The 13,161-nt window shown below is 43.1% G+C and overlaps 1 protein-coding gene across 1 annotated transcript; it reads right to left on the bottom strand.

The window, feature by feature from the left end:
* Positions 1 to 6,811: 6,811 nt before the first annotated feature.
* LOC133954090 (homeobox protein OTX1 B-like) lies at positions 6,812 to 12,906 on the bottom strand. Its single transcript, XM_062388385.1, has 4 exons — positions 12,814 to 12,906; positions 10,882 to 11,084; positions 10,142 to 10,293; positions 6,812 to 8,065 (listed from the first exon to the last, which is right to left on the bottom strand). Exons 2-4 carry the CDS (start codon positions 10,976 to 10,978, stop codon positions 7,283 to 7,285), a joined length of 1,032 nt encoding a protein of 343 aa, XP_062244369.1. The 5' UTR covers positions 10,979 to 11,084; positions 12,814 to 12,906; the 3' UTR covers positions 6,812 to 7,282.
* Between the last annotated feature and the right edge of the window lie 255 nt (positions 12,907 to 13,161).

Here is a 13,161-nt window from a genome sequence, read left to right as displayed (position 1 = left end):
ACACACACCCCTCCCCTTCACTTAAGAGACACTTCAGGGGGGGGGCAAATTATTAACACTCCTACTAGCACTTTAAAGACAACAAAAGATGGACAGGGAGAACACACACACACACAGACACACACACACAGGCATACACACACACAGACATACACACACACACACACAGACACACACACACAGACACACACACACAGGCACACACACACAGACACACACACACATACATACATACACACACGTTTGAGTGTGTTTGAAATAGTTGTGTTTAGTGTTTTTAGTTCACTTTAGGTCACTGATCATCGTTATGTGTTAGTGACATGTAGAAAATGGCACCTGTTGAACATCCATCATCCATCCATCCATCCATCATCCATCCATCCATCCATCCATCCATCCATCCATCATCCATCCATCCATCCATCCCTCTATCATCCATCCATCCTTCCATCCATCCATCATCCATCCATCCTCCCTCTTGAATTCATATTCTTTATAAACAAACACTAACTGTGGACCTGCTGCTGCTCTGATATATAAACAGGTTCTGTCTCTGAGGACGCAGTCACGTGACCCAGTGAGGACGAGGTCACATGACGTCCAGGTTGATTTACCTGCATTTGACCCCCCCCCCCCGAGTGAGGGAGCATGGTGGAGTCAGGACCGGGTCAGAAGTCTCCTTCTGCTCCTCAGCTCTTCAAAGCTTCTCTGTTTGTTTCCGCTCGGCCGACTCTAATCCCCGGGTTCTGGATCTGCCCGGGCCTGTCACTCAAAGCGGAGCCGGCAGCACCGAGGGGAATCGAACCCGCGGCCGCGCACATGCAGCGACTCGCCCGCAGAGTCGACCACAAACAACCCGAGGAGATCCAGGGAAGCTGAGGTCGGGAAGGAGCTTTAGAGCAACCGGGTCACGACGCACATGTTTGAGACTCACGTGATCTGAACGTGAGACTCAAACACTCAGAAAACAGCTCAGGATATTATTTTCATATTTGCATTTTAATTATTACATTTTATTAGTCAACAGTGGTTTTTATTAGTTTACTGGTTCATTTAAAACAGACACGATAAACTTCATGAACCCGGTGGCAGAACGATTTCCATGAGAGGTGAAAGCGTCGACTACAACAAAGAACACAAATACCTGAAGGTGAACGCTAGCTCGTGACAATTTGTGGATTATGAATAATTATGAAACACACAGAGACGTCTGCAGGTCACTCTACATTATATCATTTAATAAGCTCCACACAGGCTACAACATATGAACCATTTAATGGATTCATCTAAACACTGTGTACAGTCCATCGTAACTGTACCCTCCATCCTCTGGGCTTTTATTTTGAAATATTTACGTTTACCTCTGCCTCATGTGTTTTGTTTGAACTTTTTTGTACAAAAATTACAAAATTGCATGTTCTTTTGTTTGAAGCCACAGTGTGATTGACAGCTTGTACCGTCCAATGGGTACAGGCTGCAGGTGAAGGTGGGCGTGTACTGTCCCTGGAGCCCTCAGTCAGGCTCCACCCCTTGCTCCTCCAAACATGGTACCTTCTGGTAGAAGGTGGACTGGACGTCAGTTTCCTGTCCAGTGGCGTCATGCACATGGTAAAAGACGGTGAATGGTGATTGGTCGTTGAGCAACGTGTCACCTGACAGGATTCACGACTCTACAACCGGAAGGTGACACTCAAACTTTGTGTCTGGTTGTAGAAGTTTCTTCAGTAATAAATCAAACGCTGCTGGTTCTCTTCTCTGAGTGGAGTCTGTCCCTCAGAGTCTGTTTCACTGGGGCTCTTCTGATGGTGGGAGGACGTCCAGCTGGTTCTGGGTTCACGAGTCTCTTTCCTCCGAGCTGGAATGAAATCACTTGTTTTGTGAGAAGTCACAGATCAAACGCACAACGCCACTTTTCCATTAGCGCGGACACAGACCTGGATCCCGGCTCAGCACCAACATTCCTCCGTGGCACTCCCAGGCTCGACTTAATGGGGATTCCCTGGCTCTCTGTTCCCTCTGCTGCTTCTTCAAGTGTTAATCCTCGGGAAACTTCCAGCCGCAGCGGCTTGTTTGAAGTGAGCCAGTGGCCATCGGGCTAAGTACGGCCCCCAGTCATCTGAATCATTAGATTAGGCTCAGCCACGGCCGACAAAGAGATTCCCCATCGGCGTTTGTTTCAAGGAGAGGCCTCGATTCAGCCAGAGCGGCCTGCACACACACACACACACACACACACACACACACACACACACACCAACACACCAACCACACACTGAGTGATTATTAGTTTATACTGCGTAGTATGCAGTAAATTATAATGATGGAAAAACTACATCTTCAGCTGATTTATCACTGATCTCAAACGTGGACGAGAAGGTTCCACTTTGAATATGAGAATTTATTTGTAATCTCTAAATTTAAGAAAATTATTAAAAATAAAAAATACAATTCCATTCCCATATTTTCAGTTGTATTTGTGACTGCCTTGTGTAAAAGTACAGACAAAAAACCTTTAAACTATTTAAATGTCCCTAAATTAATAACTTACTGAGTACATATTATTTAACTATAAATGTAAAATTTATAATGTAAGAAAGTTACAAAGTTTTTAATAAATTACAATCTGGTATGTCTATGTTTATACTTAAAATATAATTTTATTCATTAATTTACAAGAAGAACACAAATGAATGAACATTTCTGTAAATGTGAGGATTTTCTCTTGAGACAAACTGTGCACGACAAAGTACAAACACCTGCCAACACAAACATCGTATCCAGATGTTTGTGTTTCAGTCAAATATCAAAATAAGATCAGTTTCATAATTTCCTCACAATCAAACAATGATATTTATTATAAGATTTTATTCATCATCCAAAGATTGAAACTAAATATTTTATGGACCATTATTTAATGAATTGTGGTTTAGTTTATTCCCGAAAAATAATTACCTGACATCAACATTTTTTAAATAAACAAACATGATATTTTCATCTGCAAATTCCTAAAGTATTGGAACACAAGTTGTATTTTTAATTGAATATATTAAACCACATAAACCTTCATTCATCCTGTGAAAGTAACAACAACAAACAACACAAGTAAAAGAACCAAACAGTCGACAACGTGTGTTTTATTAAACTCATTGTGTTAAAATCTGACGGATGTTTTTCCACTACACAAACTTTTGTTCATGTTCGGCTCCAAAGTTTCTGGAATTTGAAGCGAAATCACTTCAAAGAGTCGGATTTTGTCTCGTGCAGCATCGAATCTTCATCCTTTGAAGACAAACCTCCTTGTGGCTGACAGTCGTGATGGGAATATTCATGGCGGCTTGTGTGCGTGTGTCTGTATGTGTGTGTGTGTGTGTCTGTGTGCGTGTGCGGATCTCTAGATCGGCTTCTTAAACAAGCGAGGAGCCATTTTGTGCAGGCGGGGTCCCGGACATGTCAGGGCTGTTGACAGTCTGTGCTCAGGATTAGCGGGCCGGCGGCGAGGCAATCCCTAATCCCTGACTGTATCCTAATCTGTTTACCCGCCGAGCTGAAGGATTTCCATACGAAATATCCACGAGACGCTGGAAGTGTTAAAACCTCAACTCATCATTTGGCGTTTTACCCACTTCCACATTCAGTCTTCTTCTTTTAAGATTCCACCGCTGCTGAGCTGCTCGACTCAGAAATAAAGACGAGGACGAGTCCACCAAGAAAAAAATATCCACGTTACAGAAAGAATAGAAAATAAAACGTTAAATAATTCAAAAAATAAAACGTCTTCCTTTCGTACGAACGTGAAGACGAATCGTCTCAGATACAGACGTTTAAAGATTTGTTTCATTTTTTCCATGAAGATTTAAATTAAAACTTATTCAGAGTTCACTCACTTTAATGATTCAAAACCAAGAAGTGGAACAAAACTCACCGAAACACAACACAAAGAAAAGAAGTAACACAACAGACACACCGGAGCAGTCATTTCAGAATAAAACAGGAAACACAGACTGAATCCAGTCTTTCACAATAAGAGGCAGATCATGATCATTTCCATCGCTTCTCCTACGTGGTCACGGGTCAGTGTGGGGGGGCCCCCGTCTGCTCTGAGGTCATAGCGCCGCCCACTGGACACGTTACAACTTCCTGTCGTGGAAATACATGAAGGCTGAAGCAAGTGACCTTTGACCTTCATCACCAATGACCTTCTGTGAGAAACCGTAAAAACAGATCAGTGAAACACGTCTATAACCAAAAGGCCCATCTGGTGTCCAGGGGCTTTCACACCTGGTTCAGGTTCAGAGCTTCAGACTCTTCAGTTCAGTCTGAAGCTCTGATCATCAGGTGTGAACGGTTCCTCAGAGCAGGAGAGGAGTTCTGGATCAAACTGAACCAGGTTCTGTTGCTTTGCAGTGAAACACTCTGTTGGAGAGTTTGGACCAATCACAGGAAGTAGAAACAGAATTAAACAGTAGAAGAAGAAGAAGAAGAAGAAGAAGAAGAAGAAGAAGAAGAAGAAGAAGAAGAAGAAGAAGAAGAAGAAGAAGCTGCAGTCTTCACCTCCAATGACATGTTTGAACCACAAGGACGTTCATTTGGTGCATTTGAACTACTGTGGAGATGTAGTAGTGTGGAGTACTGAAGTACTGTGGAGTACTGTGGAGTACTGTGGAGATGTAGTACTGTGGCGTACTGTAGTACTGTGGAGATGTAGTACTGTGGAGATGTAGTACTGTGGAGATGTAGTACTGTGGAGTACTGCACCTGAAGGTGTTGATGGTGCTGGTGACACAATCATGATGATCACGTCAACCAAATGAAGCTTTATTCATTTTCTCCAAAACCCCACAAACCAATCAGAGTCAAGTACAGGTAGACTCCGCCCACACAGTTCATGAGTCCCTGAATAACAATGTGGAACCAAAACTAACATCTCAGATAAAACCCTGGAACAAACACGACTGTGTGAACCTTCTCCTCCATCTCAGGTTCGTGTCCACAGATTGAACACTGAAGATCTGGACGTCTCTCTGTCAGAGGCTGAGGTCTCAGAAGCTTCCAGACTCCTGGTCCAGACTCCTGGTCCAGACTCCTGATCCAGACTCCTGGTCCAGACTCCTGGTCTAGACTCCTGGTTCAGACTCCTGGTCCAGACTCCTGGTCTAGAATCCTGGTTCAGACTCCTGATCCAGACTCCTGGTCCAGACTCCTGGTCCAGACTCCTGGTCCAGACTCCTGATCCAGACTCCTGGTCCAGACTCCTGGTCCAGACTCCTGGTCCAGACTCCTGGTCCAGTAGCAGCTTCCTCCTCTGAGACCTGAGACTCTCAGAGCTTCCTCTCCACACCACACTCAGACTGGAGACCAGTGTTGTCAGATGTCAGAGGGTTTTTTAATAAAAATGTGAACAGCTGATTCACGACAAAGACGAGGAGAGTCCCCCCCCCCCCCCCCCCCCGGGCGTAACAAGGCAACAGCTGTTCATAGAGGGGGGGGGGGCCCTTCTCTAAACCTGAACCTGGTCTACAGATCAGTTTGAACTGGTTTGGTAAATCCCTGCTGTGGCGCTCGCCGGTGAAGCCCAGCAGGACGCCGAGCCGGCAAACACCCGCAGCACGGACGCCATGTTTACCAGAACCTGTTTGTCCAGCTGCCCGTGGGGGGGGGGGGGGGGGCAGGAAGAGGGACGGCTGCTAATTAAAATCGTGATTTGTCCCTTTTCTCCTTGGATCAAATGAGTCGTACGTTAGCGGCCAAACAAACAGCGGGGACAGCGGGGGCGGACATGTTTGCTAACCTAGCGAGTCCACCTCAGCAGCGGGGGGGGGGGGGGGGGGGGTCGTAGATAACGTTTAACAGCGGATTGTTTGAAAAGCTCAAACTACATGTTCGAGCTGAACATCACATCTGAAGAATATAAAGGTTCATAGAAATTTAAAATAAATAAACACGTCCTGAAGCTGGTTTGATGTTTGAATGAGGTTCCATGTTCCTCTGAGATGAACGACTCAGACGTCTTTTAGGAGGAGAAGCTTCTTCTTCTTCAGGATAAAAACGTTCATCACACAAATCATCAGAAGATCACAGAACGTTCCAGAGCAACAGGTTGGATCTGCTGCTCTGGAACCAATTCAAGAAACAACTCTCATGTGAACAAAGGTTTAGTTTTTAGTTTTTCTGTTTGATTCTCGACTCCAGTTTCTGAAGCTGCAACAAAAGTTTTCACCTGAAGAATCTTCTCATCATGAATCCTGTTCCTGCTGAGATGTTGATTCTACACCTGCTCTGCTCCCCCACTGCCACCAAGGCCCCGCCCACTTTCAGCTGTTCCATGACTCATCGTGCACAGAGGGCTGCTCGTCCAATCAGAACGCTTCTTGGACTTTTAACTCTCATTCAATCCGAGGTGTCGTCCCGACTTTCCTCTACGTGTTCAGCAGCTGGTTCCTGTCGACTCTGCCACACGGGGGCGCTGTCTAAAGGCTGAATCAACTTCCACGACAGTTCGTACACAGCCTCTGGTTTGTACCAGACACGTAAACATGGGAATCAAACATGTGACGTCTCTGAGCTTAGCCCAAGGATCAAGGGTAGTTTTGTGTTTCTATTCAAAATGATGGATCGAACATGATTTCCACGTTTACACCACATGACCAGTGGAGGGGAACTATCACCTGACGTGTTTTAAGGTGTGTTAGATGTGTGTGCGTGTGTGTGTGTGTGTGTTCATGCAGCATAAACAAGAAGCTCCTCCTATTAAACTAATCAATGTTAATCAATCCAGATTAAAACTGAAGTTGATGTGAACTCTTTGAACCGGTTCAGTTGAATCAAACTTGTCTTTTATTGGTCGGCTCATGTTTTAACAAGATTTTATTATAAAGACACAAACGTGTACATCTGTCAACAGAGGAATAATCTCATTCACATTTTTTATTTTCTCTCTTTCTGAAAAGAACAAATAGTAAAAAGTCTTCAGCTCACAAACAAGTGCTGTGATCAGTCCCCCCCCCGCGGCCTGGACGAGACGTGAGAAGCAGCATCGTGTCCGAACCTGAGTCTCACTCCTGGTTCTCTTGCTCCCGGGATCTGAACCGATGCTTTTCTTTCTCCTTCAGACAAACCGAGACGATCTGAAGTTCTACAAGTGTCTCGAGTTCTGGAAGAGGAAAGTAATCCTGGTGGAGGAGCTCCCAGCTCGGTCACAGACACACCTCATGTTAAATGCCTCTAGTGTTAGTTTGCCGAGCACTGGTTTCAAAGCGCAGAAGAAGAAGCGGAGGGGGAGGAGTCACAGCACCTGGAAGCGCCAGGAGGCCTGGTCCTTGTAGTCCAAACAGTCGGAGGCGTTGAAGTTGAGCTTCCAGGCCGACGAGGCCGCCTGCTCTTTGTAATCCAGAGCGTCTGTGGAGTTGAAGGCCAGGCCGGGCGCGCTGTAGGCCTGGTGGTGCGGGGGGTGGTGGTGATGGTGGTGGTGCCCTGACGTCTGGCCGATGTGGTGGTGGGGGTGTCCCGACATGGAGCTGCCCGTCATGGGGCTGAGCTGGTGGGGGTGGTGCGGGTGGTGGTGGTGGGAGTGCATGGGCGACAGGTAGGAGCCGCACTCCACCCCCCCGAAGTAGGAGCCCGACGCCGAGGCCGGGTAGCCCTGGCTGTACGCCGCCGCCGTCTGGCCGTAGGACACCGGGTAGGACGGCGCCCCCCCGGAGGACGTCCCGGAGCGCTGCATGCAGGAGGCGCTGGTGGGGGGGGCGGCCGGGTCGGGGAGCGTGGCCAGGGCCGGGGCCGGGGAGATGGGCGCCGGGCTCCAGATGGAGGACACCGGGGCGGTGACGGAGGAAGAGGTGCTGAGGAGACCGGGACCGCTGAGACCGGAGGAGACGGAGGAGGACGAGGAGGCGGAGGAGGCGGAGGAGGTGGTGGACACCGGGGGCGGTGGCGTGTACTGGCCGCTGCTCTCAGAACCAGTGCTCTCTCTGGTGGGAGACGACTTCTTCTTCAGGGGTTTGACCTTGGAGCTGTTGCTGCTCTGCTGCTGCTGCCGACATTTGGCTCGTCTGTTCTTAAACCACACCTGAGGATGGAGGAGAGAGGTCAGAGGTCACGAGCCAATATCGACTGGGTCAGAGCACCTGTCTGACCTTTGACCTTTGACCACTACACTCACTTCTGCTCTGGACAGAATCTGCTGAATGAATAAAAACTCTGACATCGTGTTCTTCTTTCATTTCATCGAGTTTAAAACGTCAGATTCTCCTTTAAAGGATCAATTCAACAAATGTTTCACTTTTCATTTTGAGATTTTCTGATAAAGTTGAGCTAAGATTACAAAATTCTTAAGTGAATAACTTAAGAATTATTTCAGAAGAAAGTTCCTCTGTTTGTCCGCTGCTGTGTTTCATGTGAACTGTCTTTTAATTTGTGAACTGTCCCTTTAATTCTGGTCTTATAGAGGAAACACTCTGTCCAACTCTTCTTCAGGGAAACATTAATAAACTAAATAGTTAATAAGATGAAATTAATGTTTAAATGAAAATGTGCAGACTCACTCAGGATGGCAGCTTTTCAAAGTAAATCTCAGCAGAACAACCTGCACAACAACTTATTACTATGTAACTTAACATTTTATTTTGAAGGGGATCTTGTTTCCTTTTACTTTTCCGGCTTTTTCATTTTATTAATATTTTAATTTACAGAACATTTCGGCAAAAAGTTTTTTTCATTCAGTTTGGTTCATGTTTTGTGTCCCTGGATTCAAATTCTAATATAAATCTTTAAAGTTATTTTTGTTCATATTCAGATTTCTCCTCCTCACTTTGACTAATATTCAACCAAACTGTTTATTCCTGTTAATATTCTGAAGCTTTTTATTGAGGAAGATGATGGATCATTCATAAATCATTTTATTCTCAAACACATGGTGAAAACAGATGATCGTCGGATTTATGATGCGATAAAACAACCAAAACACTTTGAATCTAAAATGTCAATTTTCTGGAAATATTCGTAATTTATTTGAAAAAACATAATTTGCAAAACATGAATCGATTCGAGAAAACGTATAAAATTTACAATTATTTTAATGTCAGTTATGAACTGAGGAAGCTTTCTGCTTGAATCTGTTTCAGTGTCTCAAGTTATGATGAAAACTTTTAATTTAAGAAACATTTTCATAATCGATCATGTGAAATACATTTTTGGGAGAAAACGAACATAAATTGAACTTAATGAGCACGAGAGCATTTTGAATAGTATAGATACAACTTAAAAATAATAATTGAATCGGAACATTAATAAATGTTATAATTATATTTAAGCGATGATTATTAATATAGAAAGCTTAAAAAAAAATACTACTGCATATACTACACACTAGTACTACCAATACTTCCACTACTACGTCTGTGAGCAGCAGCGGAGCAGAGTCTCAGCTGGTTTCTACTGAAGTGAAGAAAAGTTTCAGACCTGTTTCATTCTTTAAAACCATTAACGGTTGTTTCCACTGTGTGATAACTTGTATTTAACTTTAACTGACCAACCACAACCAGCCCTCTCATTGTGTTGGGTTTTATGGAATATGATGACAATAAAGACTTTCTCTTGTGTGCTGTTCCACTTCAGCCTCTCAAACTCCTCAAACTCTCCGAGCTGAGAGGAAACTTCCTGCTGGGACCTTCAAACTTATTCTTTATAAACGAACTAGAAACTTATTTTAAATTCTTCTTTTTGGGGGTTTTCTTATGTAACAGTTTGTCGTCATGGATTTTAGATGCTAAAGCACTTTGAATTGTCTTATTGTTGACACGTGCAAAACTAATAAACTTGTCCTGAAGTCCAGAAAAGTTATTTTTTTTATAGTGAAAATGTTAATTTAACTATAACATTTTATTATAGTTAAATGTTCGTGTTAACAACGTCGCACAGTGAAATTGGAACACAGAGAAGAACTGTGTCTCAGTCAGAATACTTGAGAAATGGAAACCACGCAGATATTAACTCATATAATTATCTTGTTCCTGACAGATCATAACTTGTGAGGACAAGATGGAAAACCTCATTTTCAGAATCCGACCTCACGTCCTTGTTTTTACACCAGAGCTTTAAACCCGATGTGTTATTTGTGTTCGTTATTACACACACAGACACACACCTGCACTCGGGACTCGGGCAGGTTGATCTTCAGCGCCACCTCCTCCCTCATGAAGATGTCCGGATAGCGCGTCTTGGCGAACAGAGACTCCAGGATGTCCAGCTGCGTGCGCGTGAACGTGGTGCGCTCCCGCCGCTGCTTGCGCGGGTGCCCTGAAAGATTCAACCAGCAAACAAACAAATTAATACATAAACACAAACATCCGGTCGCTGAGCGAGGTTGTTTATACTGTGATATAAAGTTCTTCTGAACTTGTGATGAACTTTAGCGCGAGCAACACTTTTGGTTTCACTGTCTTCTCTGCTGTAGTTATTAAAACAATAATAATATAGAATAGAATAAGAAGTTAAATGTGATAAATAAGTTTTATCAGGAGAGAATTCTGAGATAGAGTTTTTGTGCAGACGAGTAAAAATGAAATCCAGGAGCAGCACGAGTCTGACTCCGCATCCTGTCATTTCCCACCTGATGTAAACGTTTTATTTTTATTTATTTAAATATGTCAGAGTCTTGTATTTTGTTGATTATGAATATTTTATCAAGTTATATGTTTTGCAGGATGATAAGATAAAAACTTCAGCTCAGTTTCTCATCTGATGAAAACAAAACTGCAGAAAAGATTTAAATCCTCAGTGTGTTTTATTTTGATGGAATCGTATCGGACGTTTTATTGTTTGATGGATATGTATCTGGAGTTTTGAATGTTGCGGGGTGCGCTTGTTCTGAGCGCGGGCTCGTACCGGGGTAGCCCACGGACGGGTGCAGCAGGTCCATGGCGGCTCCGCTCAGGCCCAGTCCGCTCATCCCGTACGGGGCCTGCTTGAGATAAGACATCATGCTCCCGGAGGAGGCGGAAGGACCGCGAGGCGAGGCCGGGGGAGGCCGCGGGTCCGACGGGGAGAGGAAGAGGAAGACCCCGGTGTGCAGGTGAGAGCCCCGGTTCCTGGAGGAGACACAGAGACACACTTATTATAGAAGATCAAACATCATATAGCAAAAAAAAAGACAAGAGAACACACAGTTATATACAATTAATAAAATACACAGTCAGATAAATATGACGTAATATACAGTTAATACTTTTTACTTATTATGCAACAAAACAGTTTATTCCCCTAAAATAATGTAAAACACTTTTCAATGAAGTTACAATTAAACGTAACAAACACAAGATTTTAAGTCATCTTTATATTTTTAAATCCCACATTACTGTACATATATATTATATATAGATATTATAATATTATAAACGAATGAATAAATCCACTGTGACTCAGTCAGTAGAATATCCTATACTTCGAATAAAGGTTCAAGTTAAAAAGAAAATTTTGAAAATTTTACATTTTGGGCTTTTCCCCAAACTGGTTTTGTCATAATCCACAGACACATTTTATTGTATTTGTGTATTTATCTAATTACAATCTGAGAGAAAGAAAAAACTCTGATCGAAGAACATCTTATTTTATTAAGAGTTTGTGGATTTAAACTGGGAGAATTATGAAAAGAATAAAATAAATAGCAGCTGTCTTTAGTTTTATAATAAAAATAATGAGAAGCTTCCTGGAACAAATATGAGATTTATAGTTTTTACATTTTAAACAGCTCAGATCGTCATAAGGTTTTAATTCATTCAGCAGCTCAGATTAAATCGATCCGTTTAAATTACAAACCACACGAGACTTCTCTCACTTCCACACTCACACACACATACACACACACACCGTCCCATTACGATTCAAATATTCAAATCTTTCAAAATAAACCGCATTAGATTTAAGATCATTCTTATTTAACCTCTGTATTTATTCTTTAACCTTCCACATTTTCCATGGGGCTTGTATGTGTCACAATTCTAATATTGACGAGTTCTTTATTTTACATTATTATTTTAAATGATATTCCTGTGTCCATGTTATGTAGTTTCTTTAAGCCGATAAAGATGTTGTTATTTAATTGTGTGTTTAGGCTCCTGCAGCTGGAAACATGAACTAAATAATAGAATTCATGAATTAATGATTGAAGCTGAAGAAGAGTTTGAACATTTCAATTCAACCAAAGGATGTTTATTATGATAAAACGAGTAGAATACACATTAGAAAAAGAGGAGTGTGAATGTATTCAGCTCGTGGTGGAATCCAGCGGCTGCTCTCAGCGGCTCAGGCCGACAAACAGCAGCGGTGTTCGGTCGAGGAGCCTCCGGCCTCCCGCTGCATTGGATCAACTCTCCGCGTGTTTCCAACAGGAACTCAATGCGTTTAGCAGCTGAGAGCAAATGGTCGTCATCACAGAGGAGATGCGATCAGAGAGTTCCACCACCGAGGGGAAATACAGTGCGTCTGGTAACGAGCTGAAGTCACCTCCAGATTCTCATGTGTATTAAAAACTGTATTATAGAAACTCAAAGTTTAATAAAACACGTGTTTATTAAGCTCGATCTGTTCGGTTCTGATTCTCCTAAAGTCGCCGGTGTTCTATTTTTGAAGAGGAAATTAAAACCTTCAGGTGGAGGTTTTGTTATGGAAAGGTTCAAACAGGAAGTAGCAGGGAAAAACAATCACGAGAAATCCAACACAGTCAAATAGAGTAAAGTTAAACACAACGAAATAAAATAAAGTAGAATAGAATAAAGTACAATACCAGTGAATAGGAACCAGTTTAAAATGGTGTCTCACCTTCTTCTGTCACCTCGGGAGTGGATTCAAAAAGTGAAATCCAGAGAAAAGTCAGATCCACAGTTTGTAATTATCCACATTAGGAAAGAGTTGGATTCAGATTCAAAAATCTAAATTATTTAACTTTCAGTTTGTCTGAAGCTGCTCTGCGTTCACGCGCACACGCAGAGAAACGACCGAGATACAACCAGCGCGTTATATCCTCTCTCTCTCTGTTTCTCCCTCTCTCTCTCTCTCAATCTCTCTCTCACTCTCTCTCTCTCTCCGTTTCTCCCTCTCTCTCTCTCTCTCTGTTTCTCCCTCTCTATATCTCTCTCTGTTTCTCCCTCTCTCTCGGTTTCTCATTCT

This window comes from Platichthys flesus, chromosome 5, assembly GCF_949316205.1.
Source record: "Platichthys flesus chromosome 5, fPlaFle2.1, whole genome shotgun sequence".
NCBI lineage: Eukaryota > Metazoa > Chordata > Actinopteri > Pleuronectiformes > Pleuronectidae > Platichthys > Platichthys flesus.
This window is presented reverse-complemented; position numbering and strand designations above follow the sequence as displayed.

Bases quoted from the DNA above. Each gene is read 5' to 3' on its own strand.
- LOC133954090 (XM_062388385.1), bottom strand. From the start codon at position 10,978: ATGATGTCTTATCTCAAGCAGGCCCCGTACGGGATGAGCGGACTGGGC. The intron at 10,294-10,881 runs GTACGAGCCCGC...TGAATCTTTCAG, and splicing joins CCCGTCCGTGGGCTACCCCG to GGCACCCGCGCAAGCAGCGG. The intron at 8,066-10,141 runs GTGTGTGTCTGT...CTCCATCCTCAG, and splicing joins TGCCCGAGTCCCGAGTGCAG to GTGTGGTTTAAGAACAGACG.